The following is a 15,754-nucleotide window of genomic DNA, read 5'->3' on the forward strand; positions in this document are numbered from 1 at the left end:
TCCAGTATGCAGCTGATGACACACACACACACAAACACACACACACACACACACACACGCGTTCTACACAACCAGCCATTTATCTCCGCACCGCCATCATTTCTGAGTCAATTAGCCCGGTGAATATGCTGTGTCATTTATTACCTGCAATTCACCATAGGTCAATGGCCTCTACGCGGCGCCGACACCTCCATCCGGTCGACGCGGAGGTGAAGGAGGAGGAGGAGGAGGAGGAGGGGGAGGAGGAGGAGGAGGAGGAGGAGGAGGAGGAGGGGGAGGAGGGATCGGGGTGAAAGAATGGAGACGGGCCTCAGCTTGGTGGCTGGTGATTTGCTCCGGTGAGGACGGTCTGTACGGAAGCGAAGGGGGCATCGTGTAGGTCGGTGGCTTAAGATGGAAACAGTGGATTTTTTGAAGTTGAGGGGAAAAAAAGCCCCCCCCCCCCCCCCCCCCCCCCCTGCGCAAAGTAGTGAGCGAGAGACAAGAATCCAGAGGACGGCATTAGCATTCACGCGTTCCTCTCACCTTCTCCGTCTATGCTGCGCCTTCACCAGCCCCGCCACATCACCTTCCAAGTTCCCTTTATCCCCCCCCCCCTCCCCCCCGCCCGCCACGTTTTATCCTAAACACGCTGTGGGTGACAGCAGCAGCGCATTGGGGAAAGAGCAGCCGGGGTGTTCTTTGGAGAAGCTCAAAAAGCAGATGTGACACTCGAGTTTTGAAGGAAGCCGACTTGCGTGTGTGTGTGTACACTTGCCGACGGGACGCGGCTTAAAATTGACTAGAAGTTTTGTATAAACAAACTTTCAAGAAAGGCAAGGCCCTTGAAATAAATAAATAAATATATGTTTATACATGGATCTGGAGAGAGAGAGAGAGAGAGGGTTTGTCCCCCTATTCCTCATTCAGAACAAGTTGCTCTTTAATTTCCACATTTGGGACGGCAGCGTTGCCTCATCATCAGAAGCTCGGTTTTTCGCTTCTTTTTTTTTTTTCAACAAACTGAGAGGGGCACAGCTGCAGGTCTGGAGACCTAGTTGCCGACGTGGAAAACAGTCACTAAGGCAGTTACTGCCATTCAATTCCTTATACATGCTCTCGCTTATTCAGCTTATTCATCTGGAAAAATAATTTCTCTAAAAACAAGTGCGAAGATGAGAACAAGTGTCAAATTGCATTGTGGAAATGTTCTTATTCTATGTGAAGGTCAATGCACCTGACAGTTCTGTGAGTTAATTATTAAGCCTGCAACTGGATTTCAAAATATCTTTGCCCGGAGTCCGCTGGCGATCAATTAGGTGTTTTGAAGATAATTTGGTCGGGATTATTCAACCTGTGTGCCTTCTTTTTTTAATGTTCATTTGTGTCTGATATTGTGAGGTTCATTTGCCTCAGATGCCTTGCATTTTTAATTTGGACTGGCATCCCTGAAACTAAAGGAAGATAAAAGGGAAACCAGCGCTATGTTAATTTCTCTTTGAAGATGGAGTCAATCTGGCAACAGAACGCCTGGCCCTTATTTTCCCTTCCCATTTCCCCCTCTTCCTGTATTCAGCACAGTGGATGAGAGATAACTGCAGACTCAGCTTAGCATCAGCTTACCTCAGGTGGGGGAACCCTTAAAGCCCTCCGCTTTCATCTTGCTCCTTGTGGCAGATCAGGCTTTGTTTTCGTCTTCTTTAATCTACATCTGGACACTGAATATTTTGTCTGCGTGATTTTCCCGGGTGTTTCCACATCCTTCCCTGCAGCGGGACTAGACTGCACCACTCTGGCGTGGATTCAAATGGGGCGGACTCTGGTGGAGGCAGTATCCACATCTTCAGTATCAGGTATCGGAAGCAAAATGAAAGGTAAAGGACTCCCGGCATGTTTTTTTATTTTTTTATTTTAAAGATGTGTATCAGAGGTGCCCTTTTGGATTATTTTAGCTGGTGCCCGTAGCGTCCGAACCAATCCTACAGTCAACCTTAGTGTCCATGCACTCACAGCAACCTGATGGGAACGCGTGAAAATAGGTCAGCACTTAAGGACGTCCCACATCGTATGAAACAGAATTTTAGACTTTCCATATTACACAGCGTTGTCACCCCGAAGAGGCCAGTCATTCATGACTTCAATATGTATAATATAATAATGTCTTTTAGATTAAATAAACCCCCCCCCCCCAAAAAAGGGGGAAATTAGGATGGTGCTATTGATATAGATTTTGCACGATGGGCATGTGAATGCATGGAGTGAAACCCTCAGTTGTGGAATAATGACAGCCTGAACATGAATGACTACCACACAGTCATTATGCCAGTCCTTCATGCATTTAACCTGCATGATCTTCCATTAGAAAACGATAAAGTAGAAACAACTTCTTTTTTTTTTTTTAAAGCGTTGATGTGAATCTGCTGGCAATGTTATGCAAATTCTGATGATGTAACCTATGCTTTTTCTGCGGAGGTGCCCTTGAGAATTGCTCCAAAGCCGTGCAGTGTTTCAGCAAATGTGTGTCTTAATTGGACATTTTGTTGGAACGTTGATATATGCCTATCTATGAAATAAAATATACAATGTTATCATTAGTTTTTTTTTTACTTGTGGTGGTTTAAGTTAAACTTAAAAAAGTCTTGTTTCTTTCGGTAAGTATGATGTTTAAAGAGCTCATTCTGTGCAGAATATTTAAAAATCGGCTTTTTTGTTCCAGGGAAACCAGTGTGAAGCCAACCCAAGGTTCCTTCAACAATATGTGCTGTAATCTTCACCTTAACCTGCAATGAGACATTGTATTAATATTTGAGCATCTTCCCATCTTATCTTTTAGATGATTTAAAGATGTGTGTGAAGGCCGGTATTTCCACGTCGAGGTCACCATTTCAGTTACAAAATCCACCCATCCAATGCTTTCACTGGCAAAACGCTCGATGGAACAGCTTTATTTCATTGCAGTCTTTCTTGTTTTAATTTTGATCCAAAGATCCTCTCGAGGAGCGACTAAAAAGTGGGGGCAGTGAGGAGCAGTGAGGAGCACGTGCTAATACGCAGGTCTCAGAGCCTTCATCTCGTCACGTGCGAGTCACGCTGCTATACGTTAATACCCAGTTAATTACTCTCATCACGACCTGCCGGTAAAAAAAAAAAATCGGGGCCCCGGCCGCCCATGTTTCTGTTATCTGTGTGAAAATGCATTAGCGCGTGGCCCCTTTAACGGCTTTAATTACTCGTAAACCCGAGCTGATTCACGAGTTAAGTGGACGAGGAGTCGATAGCGTAACACAGTCTCACCACGCACAGCTCCATACTCTGTCTCAGTGACGACGTGCTGCGGGCCGATGGCGGGGGGGGTAAAGAAGGTATTTCATGCTCCAGAGTGATATGAGGAAGTACTCATTCACTGCTCTCACATGAAAGAAGAAAAAAAAAAGAAGAAGACATAATTAGAGTGGTGTTGTATTGACAGAGGAATCCTTTCAGAGGAGCAGTTTCCATGTCGGTTACATTATAATAAGTTTCCACTGGAGTGGAGATGAAACATCAGCCGGGTCTATTTCTCAGTGAAAGGAAAGGGACTTTATTGTGACATGTCCCTGTCAAAATAAAGCAAACATATCCTTGCCATTTGTGGAAGGACAAAGAATGTACAGCAAAATGGAGAGAGAGAGTTTTTCCCCGAAACAATACTGCCAACACAAACACATCCTTATTTCAGCTTTAGCTTTTTACACTGTTTGCACAATAAATGACAACCCTGCCGGTTCAGCGAATGAGGCTACTTTTGAGGAAGGGAGAGCCATAGAGTTCATGTCGGTAAACCATTTCTCCTTTCATCCCCTGATCTGCAATAAGCTTCCAGTCTCCAGTCCCTCCATTTGCTGAGTAGGGCCCCGCCCCCCTCCCCCCCCCCCCCCCCCACCGGCCCGGGTGGGCGAGGTGCGGTGCTCTCACACCGGAGGAAGCTAATGGCTGCTTATGGTTTCTAATGCGTGGTGCTTTAGCTTTTGGAAACAACAGATCTCCATTACATTGTGTACTGAGAGAATCCATCGACGGGAAATACTGGGACACCACAAGGGACCTCGTATATATGTGTGTGTGTGTTTATGTATGTATACATGTATATTGCATACAGTATAAAACAACATATCACACAGTCTACAATCTAATATTACTTCAGTAAATACCTCATTGTGTAGTCAATATGATGATGATCCACAGGAACTTTTATTTTGAAATCTTAGTAGAACTCCACCAAACATAGCAATGACCTGCCAGGGTACACGGACCCAACATATGATAATTGTCTGCTGAAAGCTGAACTCCACCCTCCCTCTCCTCCCAAAACCAGCTTCCCGTATGGCCAACAGATGAGAATGATGACAATCTACCTAAATAGATGAGATGTGCTGTGGGCGAAAAAAGTTAAAAAAAGAACCCACAATAAACAAGGCTCTCTATCTTAGAGGCGGAGCTGCACCTTGTTTGTTGACTTCCCCTTCGGCAAGTTTCTCCGGAGTTAGCGGCAGATGGGGAAAGTAACGCGTACGACTCAGCGCACCTGAAGTGTGCTCCGCCTCCCGAACCTCGCGTGAGTCAGCGAGCAGCAGGGCGGCTCTAGCAGCCGGTGTGTGTGTGTGTGTGTGTTTCCATGTGCATGTGGAGCTCATCCCGCTGGAGTGCATATATGAGCTGAGAGGGGAGAGTGGATGGGGGGGGGGGGGGAGAGGTGTGCTCCTTTTTCCCTGTCTCTGCGGTGCAATGTGCCCGCCTGTTCATGCGAGGCCTCTTGAAAGGCGTGGTGGGAATCGCTTCACAGTCAGGCACGAGGCGCGGTATGCTAATGCCCTCCAAGGGAGCGATGGAAAGGGGGGGAAAACGTAACCTGTCAATTACCCGCGGGAAAAAAAAAACACAAAAAGATTTATTGAAAACCAGAAAAAAGACCCAAAAAAAACTTCAACGTGCAAATAGATCAAAAAACACACGCCACCGGTTGTTTGACTAATTACAAAGTCATGTCATGTCAAAATGACCCTCCTCTGACTCTGACTAAATGACATGCAGTTGAATTACATTTAAGGGTGCATGTGGCAGAGTCTTCATCCATTACTTCTGGAAAGTGCCAGATGGAATGTTCTCAGGCTTTGATTCCCGCTGACGCGGGGAAAGCTTGATCCGTCACAGCTCCTCATCCAAAAAACCACGGGGCGGGTTCTGTCTGAGCTAGAACATCACGGCAGCACCACACAGCCAGCTTACCCCCCCCCACCCCACTCGATGTGTCTACTGGCTGAGGAACCAGTCGGGACCCGGGGACGTGATGTTGGCGGTGCTCCTCTCCCTCACTGGGAATAACTGCTGTGATGATGGTCTTTTGCTGGGAACACGGACAAGCATGTGACACCAGCACCGTTTCTGATTAGACGGAGGGGGGCGGGGTTCTCGCTCCTCCGGTGAAGCTTCTCTCTCTCTCTCACCGGATGTCAAAGGGATTTTTCCTGGCAACGTTTTTTTTTTTTTCCGTCCGCTCTAATGAGCCGAGAGTCATGACAAAATGCCGCACTGCGAGATCTCACTGCCTGATAACTTGAAGAGCGAGAGAAAGTGTCTCAATTTGTTTTTTCCCGACGAAGACGTTCCTTCAGGTAAGAAAGATGACAAATAATATTATGGCTGAACAGATTGACACCATAATGCTCCACTGAAAACAATATTACACAAGAGAGAAAACAAAAATAAAGACGTCATGGCCAAATGTACGGAGTCTGTCCTTCTCAAATATGAACTGATGAATACAGAGAGGGAATCTTTAACAAACCCTCTGAAGAAATTGTTCAGCAACAATTTGAGGAATAAGCGAGATGGGGACTAGCTACCACGTAGGCCATCTGTCACCATACCAAAACTAGGACTTTTTGAAACGATACCTGCCATAAATATCACGATAACCGAAAATGATCGTATCAAGTTACCAGAATTTGATACAATACCACCTATAATATTAAAAAAATAAAACCTCTGTAGGGTTTTCTTTTTCACCAGCTTGTTTCTGTCCAGCCTTTTCAACGCTTAACAAATGGCATAAATAATAATATTAGCCTTACAGCAAGATTTAACATTAATGAAAATCGCATGGTGCCATCATCGCTTTCATTATACACAGCTATGTGATGTAGCCAAAGTACTTCCACATGTCACTTCTGGCAGCAAGAGCTCGTGCCCAGATGCCATTGTTACGCTGCGATCCCTCGAGGTGAAGCCCCCCCCCCCCCCCCCCTTTTCATGCAGGTGGCACGTGGCATGACAAGGAAGTATCCATTCTAAAAATATGCTAAATCGTACCGAAGCACCTCTTTAGTATCTATAAACTGTGCAACCTCGGTAGAAAGCCCACAGACGTACTGAAGAGGCAGGGTGTACGGATCGGGTTGATCCCGTGTTGCATAAATGAGCCGATGAATGATAAAATGCGGATATCGGATTAAAAAAATTGTGCTTTCACGCCAATATCCGATCCAGCATTTTAGGCCACGGGGGCATTTCCGCTCCCCGGACTGCGCTATGAATAATCAGCTTTTCACCACCACAACATAGTGTGTACAATAGTCCGTGACCTCAGCATCAGATGCTGTTCGAGCCTTTGCTGGTTTTCTCGTCTCTGGGACTTAAACCCATGGATGACATATGGTGCTAGTCCACTAAAAAACCTCATCAGGAGAGGAAAAATCCATGTCAGCTATCCCCCTGCCAGCGACCCGGATACGCCCTAAATCGCCTCTCCATCATCGTCCCTCTGTCTCCCCGGCCCTCCCCTCTGCCTTCCTCCCCCCCCGAGCCCAGCAGATTACAGATATCATTATGATGCACGTCCTGGCAGGCCAGTTGCGGTCACATTTAATTTGCCGCGGCCTGATATCTACAAGAGATAATCAGCGTTTACACCTGAGAATGAAGACAGAAAGACAGGGGGGGGGGGGGGGGGGAGGGGGGGGGAGTATGTGGGTTGGACGGCAGCGCGAGAGGAGGAGCGAAGGAAATACCACAAAGAATCAGACGGAATATGTATGCGCCACACGATCCGCAGGGACAAAAGGAGAGAAGCGGTGGAGCCCACTTGTCAGATTTGCATTCTAATAAGAATGACCTACTTTGAGCCCCTGAGATGAATTAGAGCGAAGCCTGATTCAAATGACCACCCCTGAACACGGATGTTACGCCTCAACTTGGAGGGAGTTACCTTCCCTTCATACTGCGTTTGGTTTTGAAGAGGGCAGCCTTGTCCAATTACATCCCCCAGGAACCAGAGTGCTGTACTTTCACAGTAAAGGTCACAGGGCAGCCTTACCTGAGCATTCATAAAACGGGTTAATTGATTGAGAACACGTTTTGGAAGACTTACTTTCCTCCCGTAGTAGTTTGCATGATGACGCTTTTGTCCTGCCGGACACATCCTTTTTCCTCCCACCAGGCGAGGACATGGGATGTAAAGAGTGATCAGCCACCGACATTTTTAGGACTTCCTGTAGAAAGCTACCAAAGCAGGTACACATGATATGTGTTTAGCACCTCGGGCATGAGCTTCCACTTCTATAACAGATCAATTTCCCCTGAGCCTGATGAGTGACGACCTAATTCCTTTTGAAGGGCCCCCCCCCCACACACACACACATATATATATATATATCTTCTGCAAACTACCCACCAAGCTCACACATTACCGTTGTGAATGTGTCGCAGCGTGACTGAATGAAAGGCCCATCCGTCACATGGTTCTGACGCGAGTGGCCTAGTGGTAAAGCGCAAAACCATTATTTGTATTGAGCCACCCACCCGCCAGCCATCCAAGTTGTGCGTCTCCAGACATTCAGTAGTTCCGTATTAAAATGGTGGCGACTGTTACCGCACGAGGTGACTGCAGCCGTGGAAACGATCCCGATGCGTATATTTCAATGATAAACATCACTAATTAAGATTAAACCTCTATAAACCATATCAGGGCTTTATTGAAATTACTGTCTCCTTCGCCTTGGCTTTAGTGTTGATGATTTCTCTTTTTTTTTTACATTTTTGTATTGTGAACACGGATCAATTAGAATCACAAGATTAGAATTTTTTTATTCTTTCACGCATATCGTCATTGTTTCGGGAAGACGATTTGCAGAATAACCACACGGCGTGTTTTAAGCGTGCGCGATTAGATTCGATGCGCAGCTGTCAAAATGTTGTAATTAAGTCATCACAGGCCAAATGATCCATTACATTATTACACACACGTGCATGTATATTCCATGAATATCTTTCCGTGGATTTTTGTGAAGAAAGGAGGCACAATTAGTTGTTTTTTACTGAACTACAGCCGTGTTTTTATTGGTGCAGGTTTTAATTTGATTGGCATTGGTGTCAACACACAAAATGTATTTACCAAATACATAGAATATCCCTTTTCTGTGTACTAGAATATGTTTCAGTGTTGACTTTTCCCAATGAAATTCAACCCACTTGAATTCTAAAACGCAATTAAAAATTCAAACATTCACTTTCAACAAAGAAGAACAACAAAAGAGAGATTTACTCCCACTGTGAAAAAAACATAGATCACAGTAGGGCACACAGAATACCCAAAATTACTTTTTATTTTTATAGAGTTATGATGTCCCCACAGACAGTTGTGCCTTTTCTACTCACTGATTTCCCAAACTGAGCCGAAGTAATTGAGACTTTTATTGTTTGAAATGTTTAAAATCCAGGCCCAACAGTGTGAACGAGACCATATGCAGACCGACATCTTCACGCTGCTGCACGTTGAAGCGGTTGAGCACTGATGCGGATAACGGGTCCCAAACAGATCCCGATCTCATTGTCCCACAACATCCTGATCAAACATTTCTATCCAACAGAACCAGCCTTTTTCATTGGTGGCATCAAGTGAAGGTGTGCAGAACGGGGAAAGGAGCTTGTGAGAGCTGCAAGACGCTGCACACCAACAGCTCCTCAACGCGCTGACCGGCCACACTGCGCCCTGATACTGGTGACATGGAGATGACATGGCAATGCCACTTTTAAAAAGGACCAAAACCGTAAAGACTCTAGATGGTTAAAAATGAGCAGCTCAACCTCGACGTTATGAAGGACACTTTTTACTCTTTCCAAACATCCATTCACTTGTTGGTTTGTTAAGCCGGTCTGTCTGAGGTGGGCAGTGCTTTTGTCTTTCACCTCATGCTGAATAACCACCCTTATTCAAATATGCAGTAAACACAGCATACGAGTATTTGTCCTTTGCATGAAAAAAGACAACAGTATATGCAGCTGACCAAAAAACAATGAGAATAGGATCCAACAATCCATATAGTGGAGAAAGTTATGCAGTGGATAAATGCAGCAGGAGATGGAGATCTTCTGTGGAAGATTAGTGAAGAAACTGAATTATACTCAAATGAACTCAATATTTTAAGCGCCACAAACTACGTAATCTCGCTTTGTAAATCTTTGTAAATCTGTTGTCGTGTCAAACAATCAACAAACCTTATCCTGCACCAGTGTTCAACCAGGCTACATACTAGAGGAGTGTACAAAACATGTTTCATCGGAGTTCCTTCGTCATGACAGGCTCTCTATAAAAGATTCAGATGAACGTTCGACAGTCCTGATGTTAAAAGCACTTTATCCCATTTACAGGTTTCAAATCAGAGCGTATGTCAGTGAAATGTGACTAATTACATCAAAATGTCTTTGGGGTTCCACCGAAGCCAAAGTGTTGATGGAGCTCCCTCCTACCAGAGCTGACATTTTAATCCTCACGTTGTTTACGGCACGCCCAACGTTGAGACTTATCGCGTGTGCGTGTCGGTTGATAAGTTATGCTAACCTTCCGCCTAACACTGCCATCAATTTCAGCGTACCCGCGCTGGCGTCTGAGATCCAGGCGGGGGGGGGCAGCCACTTTATCTAGCTGAGTGCCACGCCATCCTGCGAGAAGAGGAGCGGCGCCTTACAGCGCTGACAGCGGGCCCCCATTCATGGGCCTAATTTAAGAGCGGCTTCTGCTCTGTCTAATTAACAATTTACTAGGCCATCAGTCAGCCCCCCCCCCCCCCCCCCCGCCCCCCCCCCGCTGTGGCATAACCAGCGTCAGCGAGCGCTCGGGAGGCTCGCCGCGTTGTGACGCGCACGTCAATGCGAAAAAATAGAATTAGGACAACCGTGCAACTCTCGTGGAAGGAAAAGTGGCCACGGCGAGGTCAAAAAAGGGGTGGGGGGTGGGGGGTGGGGGGGACGGGGGGGGGGGTCGCAAAGATGACGCTGTGCACCGTTTTTGGCGAATTGGCCAGCTCTGTTGTTGCATGGTAGAGACCGTGGCAGGATAATGTTTTTGTTGTGTCAAATCCCCGGGGGGGGGGGGGGGGGGGGCTACATGTCAGCCAGTCGGCGTGCAACACGGCTACGACGCCGCTGCACATTGTGTGCACACTTGACTTGTGTTTTTTTTTATCTCAGGGTTGGGCTCACAGCCACACGGGAGCTTTTGAATTTGCTCCGTCGTGCATGTGCACCTTTAAAGGATTATGATTCAGTGTTAGGGTGGGATTTTAGGAAAAAGACAGGAATAAAGCCTCCATGAGGGATCAATCCAACTTGCCACCCTAAAGTTGCATAACGCTAATTCTTTCGGTCCTCCCTCTGCTCAAGACCAGAAGCCGTCCTTGTTATTTCTGGAGAGGAGTGTAGGGGTTTTGGAGCTGGCTTCTACAGTTTTCAGGTCATTGTCCCTCTAAATATTGTGACAGTAGAGTAATAACCCACAGAGAGGATTAGGGACTGGTAATCTGGGGAAATAGTGTATTCCATTTCTTCTGCTTTCTGTATTATTTCGCCCCTCAGCTTCCTCTGTATAAACAGATAGAATTTTACTCGTTTATCCACTTAGTTCCTCTGTCTTGCTGATTAGAAATGAAGGGCTGGGAGGCTGGGACGTCCTACAGCGGCTGGATCCAAGGATATCTGAGCCCAGCATGCTTGTGTGTGTGTGTGTGTATCATTGAATGTTTGTGTGTGCACTGTACAAACAAAAGCAGTGCTACTTGAAGGGCGCGTCCAATTAAAAGAAGCCCCTGAAGGAGCTTGCTCATCCAGATGCGGTGAATATAGCAGATCCCCTCTCAGATAGCCTGGTGCAGTTTGTCGCACTAACACCACAAAGGCAATGTATTTATTTTTAATATTTACTTCATCTTCATCCCACAATCGATAAAAATATGAATACAAGGGCTCACAAGGTTATAAAAGTAAGAATTAACATTTACATTTATTACGATTTCAAATAAGCACTTCTCCAAAAAAAGAATTTACAACAATCTTGGGACAAACTTTACTCTCGCTAACAAGAAAAATATAAATAAATATCACTTTGTTAATCGGTGTAATTTGGAGAACCTTACATTGTAGAATTATATCTATAAACGACAGAAATTAGGAGAAAAAAAATTAGACAACTGTCTAACATTAAGGAGTTTGCGCGTAAACGTTGGTTCTAAAGGACGCACTGAAACAATCACCTGACCAACTGAGCACTCCCACAGAGGCCGGATCACAAGTGGGCTTTGGACTTGGATCTGCAGCTACTCATCATCTACGTTAACTCCGGCCGACTGCCAACTCTTCCTCGTTAGGGTACAATTACCACTCCCTATCGGTGAGCCCAAGAACTGTAACAACATTAGCAGAACTTTATTATCTGCTCGTCTTGGAGCTGCTGGCGTCTGTGGGTCAGGTAATGAGGCTTATTAGTCTTCATAGCTAGAAAGGTTTCTAGCTCAATAGCACTGTCCTCTGTTGTCCAAGATGACAACCAAAAAAATGGAATAATTGAGAATGCCACGGTTTTCAATTTAAGGCTGAAAATGAAAACAGCCAGAAATCTCAGCATCTACCAGAGCATCAATGAGTGAGTCGTATTGATCGGTGAAAAGATATATATTAGCATTAATCGTGTGCACAAGTAACACATTCCGCAGTTGTGGTAGCAGCAGTCGCTCTGCGGCACCATCTGCACGGATGACATTCTGACATGTGACGAAAGGCAACTTAACCAGAAGCCCGTTACGCAACAGACGCGGCGGGCATGATGCGTTGGACAAACCCGCCACGCTTCCCAATTTCATGTGCATCCTCCATCCGCCATCTTCCTCTTCCTTGACACATTCCCACCAGCTCATGCCCCCCCCCCCTTCCCCTAACTCCCCCATCTTAACACCACCACCCTTGTGCACATACACACACCCATACAAACACAAGGATTGATTCACTTCCCAGTGTCTTCCTGCATGCGAGGGCGTCTGATCCCAATAAAGCCGCCGTGCACATCAGCCAATGTAATTAAGGTTTTGCTTGCCACCTTTTGTTTTCATGGCTTGTAACGTTCTGAACAATAAACTCGCAACAACAGATGCTGCATCGTGTGGCCTATTTCACTCAAAATAGGACATTTGGCAACAAAAGCTAAAAGTTTCACTAAATGAAGGATTGGAAAAAAAATGCTTTCATTGTGTAGTGTATTAAAACTCTCCAAGAGAAAGCTTCCACTTCCACCACAGTAGGTTTTATCCATTAATCTGGGCTTGATTGGCTTTTCTTGGCAGACAGGCAGCAATGGCACGATCTCACAAGCAACAGCTTTCCCTCAAAGCCATTTCATCATGTGCTGACTGGGTGGGGAAAAAAAAGAGTGTAAATTAAAGTCCCTCTTCACTCTGACACTTTAAACACAACACACCGACAGGCCATATTTTCCAAGCCAAATCAGAAGCCTTGAGGAGGGATACCAATTAGAATTGCAGCAGGATAAAAAAAATAAAAAAAAACAGAGACATAGGTGTGATGCTCAATCACAGCGGTTGGATGATGAAAACCTTGCCCGAGGGTTTCTGAGGGACCCAGAGCCACTCGGTGGTGGTGGTGGTGCTGTGAATTTAAATGTGGATCACCCTGTGACACATCAAAGAGAATGCACGAGTAGACGTGCCTCTTTGATTCAAATGCAAAGTTACACCGTAGGCCCACAATAATCTGCAGCTTTCCTACCATAATCCCGCAGTTTTAGCCCAGTAATGAACGGCGCGGGTGAAGAGGCGAGTGCGCACGGCGCGTTGCATAAGCGGGGCCGTGCGCGTCTGTGCGCTGGGGTGGGGCAGGGTGGAGATGAGTTTTTTTTTCTTTTCTTTTTTTTTCACCCCGCTCTTGATGGAACAAATTGGATGGTGCCTACACGCGCACTTGTGCCTCGTCGAGGCGGTGCTTATCAAGCGTTACACGCCGCGTCAGTGTTGTTATCTCTGCACTGCGTTATTTACACAACACACGCACAAGGCCAGACCGGGCGGGCGGGAACGCACTGGCATGCCAGGTGCTGCCTCATCTGAGCCACGTACCGTCCCCACACACACACACACACACGCGCGCGCGCGCTCCTGCCAAGAAATGCAATTCTTAGCCATTTCCGGCGGGAATGGAGGACCATTTTTGACCTCATTAGAATACCTCGGCGAACCCTAACATGAGCAACTCTCTCTCTCTCCCTCTCTTTCTCTTTCTCTCTTCTTGGCGGCACCCTGAGGTTGGACGTTACCTCCGAAAACACCAATTACGCGCCGTTGGTGGGAGAGGTTCTGTTGGACCGTCAAGCGGACCATCTGCTGAGTTCAACCTAACCCCGTTCCCACGGCGCTCAGGACGCGCGCCCGGGGTTCAGTTGCAATATACCATGGACAGCATATTGACCACCACCCACACCACACACTGTGTCTCGCGCACGCATGCAAGGACAGAAAAGAGAGGCACACACGGGGATATCTGGGGTGAATTGTGACTCAATTAAGAGCCAGAGTCAAGGTCGTTTGCAGCCGCGATAAATGCTTTTTAGAAGCGAAAATAAAAAGAGTGTGGATCGGGGGTGTTTATTAGTCGTCTACCAGTCTGACCAAACCCCTGAGGAGCCAGCAGAGCAAAGTCCAATTAGGACATCTGATGTATCTTTGGCTGTTTCTGTTCCCCGCGGACCGGTGACACTGCTGTTGATTTAATCATTGCGCAGTGAGAATCCTCTTCACGTGTCTGTCTTACGTGAGAAACTTTCCGTAGACGTATTATTGTCTGATGCGTAAACTCACCATCAACGAGAACGGTCTTCATGATTCGGTCGTGGGTGAAATCCAGGGCCGCGTAAATCCAAGTCGAACGGATCCCCTGCGCGCGCGCGCGGAGACGCGGATATCCGCCGTATCGGTGCAATCTGCGGGCAACCGCGAATCCGGGGGAAGGCGGGAGACGGTCCGCCTCTGCGCCCTTCAAACTTTAGCCGTAGGTCTTCCCGAGTGGGGAGCCAAGTCTCCGGCTGCACCCGAGCTCAGTCATTGGGACGAGGGATTTCAAGAAAAGATTGTCGGCAATAAACATCCAAAATTAGGATCAGTAGACTCTCGACGCACCAGTCGATACCAAGGCACCCCCCCACACACCCCTTCACACCACCTCCCCCCCCCCCAAAAAATAAATAAAAATAAAATAAAAATTGCGGGACCAGATAGAGAGCCTGAAAGTGTTAAGTTTAGAATCAACGACAGAGGCGAAAAATTAGTATTGGATCCATGTTTTGAAACCGCAGCACATATCCGATCCGATCACCTGCTTAGCGGCGTATTTCCCAAAGAACGCGGAGGAAAAAAAGAGTTGCGGATGCGCACGGAGGGGCGGCCGCACTGCCGAGCGTCAGTGTGCGTTTACCACGGGGAAGCGGTAAAGGGAGGGCGGGGCAGGGAGGTGCGCTTGGTGGGAAGAGGAGGAGAGAGAGAGAGAGGGAGAATTTAGAAATTAATGTTTTATTCACGCTGAAAAAGAGATATGTGTATAGTATGTATATTATTTTTTAAATGTCCGAGTCGAATTGTCATTTCACTCGAGAGGGAAGCGCAGGACATTTTGCGCGTGTTTTGAACTCACTGTGTTTTCTGCCTCTCTTCATTAAATACCACAAAACACACATGAAATGTGGTGAAAAAATACGGGAGTCTATGATAAGTGATGGACTTTAAAGATCGATAGTAAATCCGAGGCTTAATCACTTATTCAGACGGACATTTCTTGCAGCGCAGGGCTCCTCTCTGATGAATATTTTATGCGTCGGGGTGGAGGTGATGGTTGCGGGGGGGAGAGGGGGGGGGGGGTGTAGGAAGGTCACGTGAGGGGAATCTATTTGGATCGGACACGGCCAGGCACGAACATACGTACGAAAAAAAAGCTCCCAGAAGACAGGAGAGCCCGGCTGCTGGTGGGACGCACGCACGCTCCCTCCCGGCGGGACACGCGCACCCTCGCGGGGACACGACTGGACAATTTGGCTGCCTGACGTCGTAGGCGGAGTTGTTTTCAGTTCCGTGTACTTAACCGAACAGACAGCGAAACATTTAAAAACCCGAAACCTACATGAGCCCAAAAAATCAAGCCCCAATAATATGTTGTTTCATTCTTTTTTTAATGACAACCTTCCAAAATCAGATATTCATATTGCAACGTTTTATTTTTTATTGTATCACAATTATTGTCTTCAAGTAGGCAGACATTTTCCTCTGCATTTATGTGGAAAGTCAAAGCGCCGCGTAGCATGTCCTTGCAGAGAATCCGAACCTCAAACCTTCCGTTTTCCCCTCATTTATAAATGAAATTGGCGGCTTTCATGAAGTAATTTGACTATTGCGCGATTGAGAAGAGCCGGTCG

At 46.6% G+C, this 15,754-nt stretch overlaps 1 protein-coding gene across 1 annotated transcript in view; it reads right to left on the minus strand.

The window, feature by feature from the left end:
- Positions 1 to 14,779, minus strand: part of rtn4r (reticulon 4 receptor) — a 36,261-nt gene extending 21,482 nt beyond the window's left edge. Inside the window, exon 1 of the mRNA XM_037482878.2 lies at positions 14,151 to 14,779. Within this exon, the coding sequence (XP_037338775.1) occupies positions 14,151 to 14,172 (22 nt within the window). The 5' untranslated portion in view covers positions 14,173 to 14,779. The remainder of the gene's footprint in view (positions 1 to 14,150) is intronic.
- Positions 14,780 to 15,754: the final 975 nt, after the last annotated feature.

The sequence above is a fragment of the Pungitius pungitius genome, chromosome 5, assembly GCF_949316345.1.
Source record: "Pungitius pungitius chromosome 5, fPunPun2.1, whole genome shotgun sequence".
Lineage (NCBI taxonomy): Eukaryota > Metazoa > Chordata > Actinopteri > Perciformes > Gasterosteidae > Pungitius > Pungitius pungitius.